The sequence below is a fragment of the Mesoplodon densirostris genome, chromosome 5 (assembly GCF_025265405.1).
Source record: "Mesoplodon densirostris isolate mMesDen1 chromosome 5, mMesDen1 primary haplotype, whole genome shotgun sequence".
NCBI lineage: Eukaryota > Metazoa > Chordata > Mammalia > Artiodactyla > Ziphiidae > Mesoplodon > Mesoplodon densirostris.
The window spans coordinates 119,805,374-119,818,630 of record NC_082665.1 but is presented as its reverse complement, the minus strand read 5'-3'; the positions used below and the strand labels follow the sequence as shown (position 1 = coordinate 119,818,630).

The following is a 13,257-nucleotide window of genomic DNA, read 5'->3' as shown; positions in this document are numbered from 1 at the left end:
TGTTGGGTCTTCATTGCTGCGCGCGGGCTTTCTCTAGTTGCAGTGAGCAGGGGCTACTCTTCGTTGAGGTGCACAGGCTTCTCAGTGCGGTGGCTTCTCTTGTTGTGGAGCACGGGCTCTTGGCGCATGGGCTTCAGTAGTTGTGGCACGCGGGTTGAGTAGTTGTGGCTCACGGGCTCTAGAGTGCAGGCTCAGTATTTACGGCGCACGGGCTTGGTTGCTCCATGGCATGTGGGATCTTCCTGGACCAGGGCTCGAACCCATGTCCCCTGCATTGGGGGGCGGATTCTTAACCACTGAGCCACCTGGGAAGCCCCTGAACTAACTCTTGGAAACTGAAGACAAGGTGTTGGTCAGGGAAAGGAGGGGAAAGCCGGGAAGGCCCTGCAGGAGCAGCAGCAGCACAGGGAAAACCATGAGGGTGCTCATCAGTCAGGGCTCTCTGGGGGCCTTCGAGTCATTCCCTGGGACTAAAGTGTTGGGGGCAAGTAAGGGATGAAGGTGGGGAGGCAGGCGGGGGCTACAGAACTTGGATTTGTCATGCAGGTCATAAGGAACCAGTGAATGGTTTTAAAGAAAGTTGATAACAAAGACAGTACAATTAAGCACAAATACGAGGGGATCACATGTTGGGAAGAGTCCTCTCTCAAAGTAGCTTGTTTAGTAATCTTACTCTCTACTAGAAAAAATTCTAGAATAGTCACATGGAAGAGGCAGTGTAGCCTAGAAGAGAGAGCCTGGGCTCAGAAGTCCAGGAAGCCAGACTCAAACCCTAGCTTTGGAACATGGTGTGGCCTTGAAACAGTCACTTCACCTCTCTGAGACTGAGATTTTCATCAGTAAAACGGGTGTATTGCCAACCACCTGACAGAGCTGTCGTGCAGATTAGAGATATGATATACGAAGTGTGTGGCATCTAGTAGGGGATCCCCACACGATTGTTTTTAGCCATCATAGGCTAAAGGAGTCCCTAGACTTCTGGAGCTGCATCATGGTGAAGAGGTCTGGCCTCCCAGGAGCCATCCTTGGTCCTCCTGACAGGCACGCACACTGAATTGTAGAGGCTGAGCCAGCCCAAATGGCAAATCTTGGGTTCTTTTAAAAATAACTTGAATGGTGTACTAGTGCAAAGAGGGTTTGTGCTCCATGGTTCTAACAACAGTTTAGAAAAGTGACCCAGAAATTTCCCCAAGACAGGAGGGTTAGAAATTGAATATTTCCTGATGAGCCCACCAAGCACTGGTATTTGTATTGCTTTACGATAGCAATATGCCTATCACCACCCCAAACTTACATCCCTTCCTATAGGGTTTGAAGAAACAGCAGCCATTGTTTTCAAATAAAATCATTTCACAGAGGCCAGTTCATATTATTCATCCTCAGATAAGCCACTCCACAATGACTGGCGTCCACCAACAGGCCACCCACCCAGGCATGTTTTAAATTGTTATGCAACAGACTCACTTCACAAGCTCAGGTCTTTTACCAAATTGCAGAAAACTATACAAGAGTCATAACTGGTTCCCCCACAAAAGGGAAGGAAGACCTTGCTTCCCCAAAACAGGATTAAAACATTCAACACTACCTAGAGACCCAACTTATAAAAATGTAGCTTTTCTTTTTGTCATCGCCTTGGGAGAAAGAGGAAGAGGCAACTCGCAGAATCTGCACACTTTCTGCACAGTCAACTTGAGTGCTGTGCTGCAGCCCACGCCCTCCCCCACCCCCCCCACCCTCCCCCACCCCTCCCCCACCCCCTCACAGCACTCCTCCCCGCCCCCACCCACATACCTCTTTGGAGCACCAGGCACATTTTGGGTGGATTAGCAGACATTCTTCACACGAGGTGGCACTTCCACTAGTGCATATGTTGAGACCTTCAAAGAAAGATAAAGATGCACCAATGCGTTTCTGGCCCTAATCTCTATTCATGAGGCTTTTGAATGGGGCGGGAGGAGGAGTCACTTCCTTTTTTTTTAACAGGGGACCTCCGTGAGGCTGAGGAGTGCAAGGCCCCTGTGCTAACTGCAGGTGAAGGCTCACTGGCCAAAGCTAAAGACCGACAGTTTTTGAAGCACCCACCACGTGCACACTTGTGTTAGCAACTCCCATTCCTTCTGCTGCGCCCACTTAGATTCCCACCGCCTTCTCCCGGAACACAGCAGGTCCTGCCTCACTGAGGGGGAACAAGGCCCCTCTACACGCAGTCCAGCCAAAATGACAGAAATAGTACAAAAAGGAAAGAAAAAAAAACAACGATCGATCTTTTTCAGGCATAAGAAAATCCTAAATCAGGTACTGTCACACCAAATCCACAGTGTACCAAAAGAAGCCAGCACAGCCCTTAAAGAAGAATACATCCCAGGAGCACAATGTCAGCTTAAGATATGGGAAATCCATTAATGCAATATATCTACTAGCAGGTCAAGTAAGAAAAAAACATACCACCTCAGGAGGTAATAAAAAGGCATTTGATCCCATTCAAAATCCATCCCTGATTTTTAAATAAAGTCAGAAACTAAGATTAGAAGGAAACTTCTTTATGGCTATAAAAGTCACTGTTTTTAAAGCCCAGGCCAGTACCTCCTCCACCCCCTGTCCCTGTGCCGTTCATCTGGGGAGGGGCCTCCCGAGGCAGGCTCAACTGTGGGACTGAAGTTAAAGCCCTTGTCCCCTCTCCTCCCCCACCTCCCTACCTCACTCTACGCCCCCCTCCAGCTCCCACCCCCAACAGCAAAGACATTCTTGGTGAAACTTAGCATCCAGTTCTTTTTCTTCCTTTCTGAAACATCCCCGACAGATTTCTTTTGACCAAGAGCAGAACTGGTTGGTTTTTCTCTGAACAGAAATAACTTTATTTGGTCTTCACAGCACTAACAGACCCACTGGTCTCTTCTGGTTATTGCCTAGGGGCACAGCAGATAAACAGAAAAAAGAAAAACCCAGGGCCACCAGCCCTAGGAAGAAGGGCTCAGACCATAAAGGGGAAAAAAAGAGTCAAGGAGATTAACAAGAGAGAGTGGAGGGGAAAACACCGGGAGGCGGAGACTATTCCCTAGCTCCACAAAACAACGTAACAATATTGGTTGTAAGACATCTTAGAACTGTAACATTGCCCTAATTTGCTAATTTTAACTCTCTGCTTCTTCTTTGTCACTAGCAGTGAAAACCCACAGAAATTGGGTGATGCAGGAAGCTGCACCGTGTCACCCCACACTAGAGGGAACAAATACCATTTGGGATCAGAATGGCAGCTGGGATGGAACCTGAGGTGCTAGGAAGAAAGGCAGGGCATCTTTGGGAGCCCACAGAGGGCGAGAATGATGGCTTTCCCCAGCCAGAGACCCCAACCTGAACCCTCCCCACCAGCCATCGCCCTGTTGGGACCCCCCTGCCTCATACCCCTGGAGCTGGGGGACCACAATCTCACTGCCAGGCCTACAGCAGGACCTCCTGGGTGCAGTGCTGGACTCAGAACACATTTTCCAGGAGAAACAAGCTGGGACCAACCACCGTGCACGCCTCATTTCAGGAGGAAGAGTCCTCTCCGGGTCCCAAACACTCACCAAGAAGGTCTTAGAATCCAGCCCACGGGGAAGTTGGGCTTGCCTGCCTCCTGCCTGCCTTGACAACCTCCTTTCTCATTTTAGAATGAATCCACTCACTTGGACACTTGCAGGCAGGCACTTTTTAAAACATCTTTTAAATAATGCCATTTGCAGCAACATGGATGGTCCTAGAGATTGTCATACTGAGTAAAGTAAGTCAGACAGAGAAAGACAAATATCATATGATATCACTTATATGTGGAATCTTAAAAAAGGCTACAAATGAACTTATCTGCAAAACAGAAATAGAGTTACAGATGTAGAAAACAAACTTATAGTTACCGAGGGATAAGGGGGGAGGGGAGGGATAATAAATAAATAAATTAATTAATTAAAATAAAATATAATATAATAAAATTTAAAAGCCTTTTAAAAAAGAGAATGATGGCAGGAAAAGTTTCAAAATGCCAGTTCCATGTTTTGGTCTAATCTCCTTACCTGAGTCACTTTGCTGTACAGCAGAAATAAACACAACATTGTAAATCAACTATACTTCAATCAAAAAAAATATATGCCCCAGAATACTTAGCTTGAAGTATTGACATTAAATGAACAGATGTGGATAACTGAAAAAAAAATCTCCTTACCTGTCAGAAACCACTACCTGAGGGGGTGAAAAAAATCAAAACTAGAATGAAAGTGACTTTTCTCCTGCTCTCCTCAACCTTATCAAATACACACTCAGGCCCTTGTAGCATGTCATTTGCTTTGATGTATAAAATCATTTCTATAAAAATAATGGAATTGTAGAACCCTGGAGCCAGAAATGCTTTAGCATGAGCTCGTCAAGCCACCTCATTTTACAGTTGAAAACATGAGAAAACAAGAGTGACTTGAAAGTAGGAGCCCAGTCTACAAGTAAGAGGTCAGAAGGGGCACTGGTTGGCAAGTGCCCACATAGGGTACCTGTCTGGGGATCCCTGCACCATCCCAGACGCAGGCCATGTGACCAGTGAGCTCCAGGGTCCTCTGGAGGAGAGAAGTCCAACAGGCCCTCAGTCAGAAAGGAATTTGAGATTGGATGTCTCATTTATGTCTCTGCCCTAATCAACATAAATTCACAAACACCACTTTCTAAATACCAGGGCCTCATCACTGAGCTCTGGGACCTTGGGTCGGGGGTCTCGGGTTCACAGCATTAAGGGCTCCTCCGTTCTGACCCATATCAGACTGGGCTCTGGTCTTCTGCTTTGTCAGCCTGAAAGACCTTGGACATAATCCTGAAGAGGCTCCAAGGATGTGACAGGCATCTGGTATGAAAACATACTGAACAACTATAAAATATTTGTCATCCTTAATTGTTTCTGTTACTCTGACATATTCACATGCAATATAGTAAAGTAGTTTCCCTGCACTCAAAATGATTCCTCTAAAATCACATTGCTATAATTTGTAGTAACTGTAAATGGAAAGTAACCTTTAAAAATCGTATAAAAATTAAAAATTTACTTTAAATATAAAAATAAAATTAGGTTGCTGTTGGGACACATTAAAATTCAAGAAACCCTGTTCTAAGCATGTCCCAAACGCCAAGCACTGGACTAGGGGATGCTAGACATACAGAGACGAATGACCCAGGCCTTGCTCCTCAGGAGCTCACAGTCTGCCAGGGACCAGGTAGCAGCCAGGAACTCAGGGCACCAGAAGCATAGACTGTGTGTTGATATGAGCCACAGTGCCAGCCTCACTCCCTCTGGCATCTCTCCTCTTTCCACCTATTAATATTTCAGTAAGCTTAGATTTGGCTGGATGAGTCACTTGGCACCAATAGCATTTTCAAAGGAAGGAAGCAATGAAAAAAACGTTCAACAGCTGCAGTTCACAAATGTCAGAGTGTTGTGTCTAGGTCATGGTAATAGGTGCTAGCGGCCCAGACAGTGGCCACAACTTTTCGTGGTAACTGTTTGCACAGTGACCATTCCAGCTCAATGTCAACTGCCTGCAGCCCTTAATGTCTCTGAAGCCGGGGGTTTACTGCAAACCATCATCTGAAAACAGTCTCCTTCCCAAACTCATTGACTCATCCTTGCCTGTCATCAGTCATATCCAGGCAGCCGCCATGTCTGGCCGATTCTTCCTTCAAGATGCATGAAATGTTTCTCCTAATCCAACCCTTCCTGCCTGCACCCTCCTCCAGCTAGGTGAGAGAAACACAATCCCGAATTACATTTTACTCATTGTTTTCAAGACAACAGAAAATAAAAACATTTCATCATTCCTGTTCGGGAGGGGGCGGGGAAGTGGTAAGGCACTGGAGTGCCTCTCCCCATGCCCTGAACCACAATCCCCACGTGTGACAAAGTCTTTCCAGTGCTCATTCTAGCAATTAAAGAGTCATCAGTCTAAAGATGTTACCATGAAGTGTAAATACGCCCTAGGAAGGATCTGTCTTGTTTATATCTTTACTGCCTTTCTGAATAGCAGACATCTGCAAAAACACGCGACAACGTGGGCTTTACAGATATGACTTTTTTTTTTAAAACACCAATTCAAACACTAGAATACTACGTGGCTTTAAAAAAGAATGTGCATGCTCCCTATTCCCTGCAGACTGATATGAAGCTCACTCGGATATACTTATCGCTAAGTTAACAGAAAAGGCAAGGTACAGAACAGTGTGTTTCGTGCTGCCTTTCAATAAAACTGGGGGAGGGAGATTTGTAATAAATGTACAGAAAACACTATAGATCCATAAGAAACGGACAGGGATGGTCTGAGCAGGGAAGGGGGTCGGGGCAATGTCCCAGACTAACGGGCAACAAGAATGGAAAAGAGATCTCTCACCCTACACTTGTTATGCTTTAAAAAGGCATGTGAATATATTACCTATTGAAAAATTTATTTTTAAAAAGACAACTGGGGACTTCCCTGGTGGCACAGTGGTTAAGAATCTGCCTTCCAATGCCGGGGATGTGGATTCGATCCCTGGTCAGGGAGCTAGATCCCACATGCCGCAACTAAGGAGCCCTGGATTTTCGTTAATGATGTGGTTCATTAATTGTAACAAATATGCCATATGAATGCAAGATGTAAATAATAGGCAAAATGGGAAGTGAGGCATATGGGAACTCTCTATACTACCTTCTCAATTTTTCTGTAACTAAAATTGTTTTACAAGTTTAGAAAGCTGAGGTTTTTGTTTTTAAGGTCATTGAAACCATGGTAGGAGTGGCCGGGCGGGGAGGACTCAAAAGAGTACCAATCATTGTGTCTGTATCAGGGACCTAAAGGTAAGTGAGACCCGGCAATTCACCACGTAGCAGAAGAGGCAGCCCCCAGTCTCTCTAACAGACAGAATATGCTATGAGAGCAAGGGAAGGAGAGGCCAACCCTGCTCCACCCGAGGGATGCAGACAAGGCTTCACAGAGGACGGGACATTTGGGCTGGAGTCATGGGTTGAGGAAAAGGATATCCTGGCACGAAAGATTATTGGCTTATTGGCTACAAGTCATTTAACCTTTCCTGGCCTCAGCATCTTCCTGCAAACAATTCCAGGGGTGGACTAAATGGCCTCTATCATAGATTCCAGCTCAAAAAATCTTGACACACTCAAATGAGTTCTCTCCCTCGCACGATGAATGTTTCCTCCTAATAATGAGGAAATAATGAGAGTCCCTGACCTCAAAGCGAGTTGTAGAAGGAGGCAAGGAGGTGAGGATGGGACACTCCGCCTCCAACACACACACACAGTACCAAGACTCATGTTCATCCATTCATTCAACAAGTATGAGTCAGGCACTGTTCTAGGCACAGAGGATACAGTGTCAAATAGAACGGACAAAACTCCCTGCCCTCACGGAGCTTTCGTCCTGGTGAGGGGCAGAATGCTCAGAAGACAAGATGGACAATAAGCCAGATAAGGAAGTGCATTCGATGGTGATAAGTGCTAGGGAGAAAAATCAAGGAAGGCAAGGAGACAGGAAGAATGTGGGGCAGGAGGCTGCAGCTCTGGCTGAGCTGGAGACACTGAGAAAAGGCTGGGGGGAGTGGGGGGGGTGGAGGCGGCCCACCGTGCAGAGATCTGCAGGGAGACCATTCCAGGCAGAGGGAAGGCCTGCAGCTGAGCTCGAAGACAACGAGGCCCTCGGTGCTGGACTGAAGTGCATGAGGGGAAGTGATGAGAGGCACGGGGGGCGGGGGGCGTTCATGGAGAGCCTGGCAGGACACTGGCAGGACTTCCGGAAGCCACTGGAGGGTTTGAAGCAGAGCGACACGATCTAACTTGAGTTTTAACAGGATCCCTGAGCGAGAGTTGAGAATAACTCTACAAGAGACAAGCAACCATCTCTGAAAAACTCTGGGGGGCGGGGGGGGCGGGTAGGGAACCAGCCTGGAGGTGGGGAGGGGCACTCTACAGCCCTGCCTCAAGCATCCGCCACAGGGGAGGCGTCAAGGCCTGTCTGGGAGCAAACTTTTCACCATGTGGCCCAGGAATCCAACCCTGCATCCAACAGAAGCAGCAGCCTCACAAACAAATGGGCACCTATAAATAAAGTGTTCCTTTACATTTATAAAGGCCATTAATCCCATTCCAAGGGGAAAGAAGCCCTCCGCCCCAACCAACTGAAAATACCTGTGAAGCGACCCCACCCCATTAACACAGCTGCACACCGCCACGTGAAAGGGCCACCATCATTTAAGTACTGTGTAATCGTCCCACACGAGGTTAAAACTTCTCAGAATGTTTCCATGAGCTGGCTGGAGGAGAAAAAGTAGTTACCAGGGTAGGCAGGCACAAAGGGCCTTCTGCCAACTACTTAGATATTTTAATTCTCCGTTGCCTCAGTAGCTAAATGAGCATGGAGAACAAGCAAGAGAGGAATACTAATTAGAGCTAATTAGGCCCTGCCCTCTTCTGCCTCAATCCCCTTTATTGAAAGTCCCCTTAATTCAAGGGTGATGGCCCTAAAGTGTAAATACCTAGGGTAAACAGCAGCCGACGCACCAAACCCCCGTTTGCATTTCTGAACCTTTGCCTGGTTACCTGAGGAGGGCTGCAAACCCAAGGCCAAATTCCAACAGCCCCAGCATAGACCACAGAATCATGGGGGGAGGGAGGGCTGCCAACAGGACTGCAGTAAATAGGATAAAGGGCTCTCCTAGGATTTCGAGCATTCTAACGTGCAGGACATTCACCAGAAGAACATTTGATTTTTTTCCTTTTAATAAACAATGATAGCAAACATGACTCCAGTTCCACAGCCCGATCAATGCCACACTCCTCCCTCCTTCTTAGTAGAGATCAAGGGCCTCACCCCAGAGAAACCCTTCCCTGGTTATGTGGGAAGACCATATCTTCAGGTCCTGTCTGGAGGCCCTCGGCAAGGGGATAATAAGGAGAGCAGATAACCCTGGGATGGGGGTTGTCAGCCTGCCAGGGACTTGTTTGAAGTGAGACCCCTTAAATTAGAAGTCTGTTTCCTGCTGGATTAAACACACAGAGGAAAGATGTATACAAACTTTGAAAAACAGAAATCACAACGCAAATGGAAAATAATGTATTGAAAGAAGTATTTGCAACTGCAAGTATTTAAGGTTTTACTAGAATCCAAATGTCAAACTGTAAGGAAACTAAAAAGTCATCTCCTTCAGCAGTTCCCAAACTTTTGGATTTCACAGATTATTAGGATCATTATGATTTAAAAAGAAAACAAAAAGAGAAGCTAAAATGTATATAGGATTGCCAGATTTTTTCTTTTGCTCAAAATGAAAACCTACTCTCTATCACCATTACAGATTATTAAAAGAAGTTTTCCCACCAAAAATAAAAAAGACATAATTTCAAATTAGAGGACAGTCCTTGGGAAGCAGGGGGCTGTTGGCAATGATATACTCCTGTGTGTGACACAGGATCCATCCTTCTCTTTGCCTTTCCCTGGGGACCCATGAAAACATCAGCAATGGGCACTGGTTGCCAGATGGGTGTTTGGAAACCGGTGATCTACCCCAAGCTCTGCAGTGAAAAAAGAAACCTGCTACAGTAATAAGTTTGAATTAGGCCCTGAAGAAAGTTTTTGTTTGCCCAGACCTCTCCTCTCTCTCAGACAGAAACCTCCACTGCCTTCATGTAAATGAGACACGGCAGGGGACAGTCCTTCCCTCCCTCGCAGCCAGACATTTGCTTCACGAGAGCAATCAAGAATCTCGGGCTTGAAAGTGAATTGAGCACCCCAACACAATGATCTCCTACGGGAAAGGAGAAAGTTTGGAGCTTCTTGCTTTTGGCGGGGCGGGGGGCGGGGTGGGGTGGGGGTTGGCGGTAGCTCATCTGCCTGGCAGCCCCAGAGCCCAACAGAGCATCCCTCAGCTGTGGCCTCCCAATTACCACATCCAGCCCCCTCCCAACTCCGAAAACTTAAAGCAGGTAACTGAGGGCTCCTCACGCAGCCGCCGGCCCAGGGCAGTATCGCGCGAGTGCAACTGCACACCCCCTGCCCTCCGTTCCCCAATCAATCCTCCAGAATTAAGGGAGCGTGCTGCACGGGGTGTTTGTAAACTCCGGGATAAAGCCAGGCAGAAGGAATCAGATCGGGAGGTTCCAGCTGGGGCTTGGTTCCCAGGTGGGGCTGTGGTTTGGGACGCAGGTCTCCCCTCGGGTATGCGAGGGCTTGGGGGAGGAAAGAGGGGGTTACATCTTTAAAGGAAGGCGGCTGGCCTAGGCGTGGTGAAACTCTAGGATTCGCTACGAGGGCCTGAACACCCGCGTTTCCAGGAGACTAGCCCTCGGGAGTAGCCCTGGCCCCCACGCTTTGGCTCCAGCGAAGACTCCGGGTCACGCGCTTCCAGCTGCCCTTCGTCTCCCCGGGACCAGGGTACCGGCGGCATCACTCGCCGCCTCCCAGCAGCCCGGCCGCCCCCGGCCGGCCACAAGGGCCGCTTTGTGCCGGGAGTGCAGAGCCCAGATCCCGACGCGGGGCTGGCGGAGGCCCTCCCCGCGCAATGGGCGCGGGCGCTCGCGGGCTGGGTCAGCAGACGGGCAGGGCTGTTTACTCAGGAAGGCTCCTCCTCGCCAGGGAGGGGACCGGAGGCCGACGACAGCCCTGCGGGGCTGCGGCGGGCCGCGCGCGGGGTGGTGCCCGCTGTTCGGAAGCCCCCCACCGGGCCGTCCCCAGCGGCTCGCCACCTGGGAGTGCCCCGAGGATGCCTCCCACCTTCAGACAACGGCCTGGGGCCCTGCCCCTCCGAGACGCCAAGGGCGGCTCCGGGCGCCAAAGTTTCTTTGCACCACCAGCGGCACGGCTTACCTGGGAGCCGGGGCACGAGCGTGCAGAGCCCGAGGAGGCAGGCGTACAGGGACGCGGGGGCCCGCGGCATGGTGGGGCGCCCGGCTCAGCTGCGGCGCGGGCGGCGGACTCCGCGGGGGCGGGGGGCCGGGGGCCGCGGCCTGGCGGGAGGCAGGGGCGGCTGCGCTGGCCCGCGCCCCGCCGCCACCATCCCTCCCGCAGCGCTTGCCGCCGAGTCCCGGGGCCGCCGCTGCGCCGGCTCCCCGGCCGGGACGCCCGGGGTGTCGCCGCTCGGGACAGTCCCGGCGGGCGGCTCTGTGCAGGGAGGACTCCGGCTCCGGGACGCACCGCGGGCTGAGGTCCCCCCGCGCGCCGGTACACTGTGCCCGTCGCCTCCGCCCCTTCCCTTTTCTTCCTCCCTCCGGCCCGCGGGGCTCCACTTTCCTCCTCTCCTTACTCCTCCCCTTCTCGCCCCGTCCCGGCCCCCGCCCGCCTGCCACAAGGTCAGCTTACGGCGAGGCGGGGCGGGCCGAGCTCCGCCCCTCCCGGGGACCGGCCGGCACGGGAGGCCGAGGGCATCCAGGTGGAAGTTGCTTCCGGCGCACCTGGCGGCCAGGGCAGGGGTCGAAATCCTGGGCTAGCGTCTGGCCCGGCTTCCCTAGCACCTACGGGAAGGGGGAGGGGCACGCTCCACGGACGAGCCGAGATTATACTTGGGGTTGCTGGATTTAAGGAGAGAGAGCGGGTCCGGGGCGGGCAGCGGGGAATCGTGCCGTGGCAGTCTAGTCCTCCCGAAGCCGCGCTCGCCGGAGGGACGGAGGCACCGGCGAGTGTTACCGCGAGGCGACGCGCTCTGTGGGGAAGTGAGGGCACATGGGGCGTGAAGACACACACAAAACGCACTTTTCCCTCATTAAAGTTTTGCCCCTTACGCGGATCCGAGACTGTCCAATATGTGACTATTCTGCGTTTTTCTTATGTCGATACGCTGGCGGTTTCCGTGAAGCCGAACAAATAAACTGAAGAACAGGAACAGATGCTCAGGCTTTCACCTTTACCCTTTACACCTGAGCTAGTTCTAAAATTGACTGTAAGGGGCGGGGGTGGGGAACCTCCCCTAACAGCACGTGCAAAGGACCAGGTGGGCTTGGGCTGGGCCACGATGAGTGGGTTAAGACTGGAATGGTTTATAGGCAGCAGGAGAAGAGGAAACCTTCATGTACCAATAGAAGGAAATAATAGTAGGATGCCTAACACATACAGTACCGAAAGCAGACAGCTAGCCAGGCACTGAAATGTAAATAGTTACCTTGTTAATTCACGAAATCCTCCCCACAACCCTACTGTTATCCAGATGAGAAAACTGAGGCACAAAGGGGTTAACTTGCCAGGAGAAGTGACAGAGCTGGATGCATTGTCCAAACGTTCAGAATGCTTCGACTAAAAACAGAAGCAGTAAGCAGTAAAGAGCAAAGTGATCTGAACTTTGCAGATCAGGAACTAGTTGGCAAGATGGCTCTGAGTGGGCAATTAGTTCTAACTGCCCAGATTAGGGAGCTGGAGTTTAACTGTGCACTCCCACCCCCACACTCTACCAGGGTGGTGCCCTAATGCCAGAGAAAATAAACTTATCCTTGTGGTATCGTGTGCATAGAGGCCAAGCTCCAAATTCCACTTGAAGGACAGTGTCTTATGCTTAAACTCCATGGAAATGTCATCGTACTCTAAATATTCCCCATGTTTATTATGATGTAAGAGTTAATGCTTGTCCCCAAACATTTTCCAGTAAAATTTGTGCTGCAGGGCCTGCCCCAGGTTAATCTTGGGTCTTTCTGCCTCAGCAGAATGGCCTTGGGGCTACTTTTATCCAAGCTTGAGAGGCAATGATTATAACTAATGGGCAGCCAGTGAGAGTTTGAACTGGGAGGTGTCAGTGCCAAGTGATGATTTTAAGATTTTTCCGGTAGGGATGTGATGGATGGATTAGATGCAAGGAAAGTTAAGTTGCGGAAACTGGATAAATATTGCATTGATAAGGACAAAAAAACTTGCATTTATCAAGTATCCTCTAAGTTTGGGCCCTGTGTTGTCTGATCTGTGCATCACCTTCCCCAGCCCAACATGGCCCTTTACTGTTCAGAACCAACACACACCCCTGTTTACCTGGACTGCACCTGGAAAGTGCTGCAACCCAATCTGCCCTCCTCCTGTCCCACCTGGCGGTTTCTAACCTGCCCAGACCTGCCATAAACAGCTGAATCCCAAGTGATAACAACGTTCTTCCACATTCCATTATCTGGGAACTAGGCTGGAGATGATAGACGGCTCTTCTAATTCCTCCCAAGCTTTTGTTTTCTGGTTTGTGGCTTTTTCTTGTCCAGTCATCCTTCCTTCTTTGTACTAAGCTGGAGAGTGGAAGTGCCTT

The 13,257-nt window shown here is 49.9% G+C and overlaps 2 protein-coding genes across 2 annotated transcripts in view; both read right to left on the bottom strand.

The window, feature by feature from the left end:
* Positions 1-11,000, bottom strand: part of ITGB5 (integrin subunit beta 5) — a 109,543-nt gene extending 98,543 nt beyond the window's left edge. The window contains exons 1-2 of the mRNA XM_060099419.1: positions 10,854-11,000; positions 1,792-1,877 (exon numbers count right to left, since the gene is read on the bottom strand). Coding sequence (XP_059955402.1) covers positions 1,792-1,877; positions 10,854-10,923 — 156 coding nt within the window. The 5' untranslated portion in view covers positions 10,924-11,000. The remainder of the gene's footprint in view (positions 1-1,791; positions 1,878-10,853) is intronic.
* A 490-nt stretch (positions 11,001-11,490) lies between these two features.
* Positions 11,491-13,257, bottom strand: part of MUC13 (mucin 13, cell surface associated) — a 53,907-nt gene continuing 52,140 nt past the window's right edge. The window contains exons 12-13 of the mRNA XM_060098858.1: positions 11,820-11,851; positions 11,491-11,685 (exon numbers count right to left, since the gene is read on the bottom strand). Coding sequence (XP_059954841.1) covers positions 11,491-11,685; positions 11,820-11,851 — 227 coding nt within the window. The remainder of the gene's footprint in view (positions 11,686-11,819; positions 11,852-13,257) is intronic.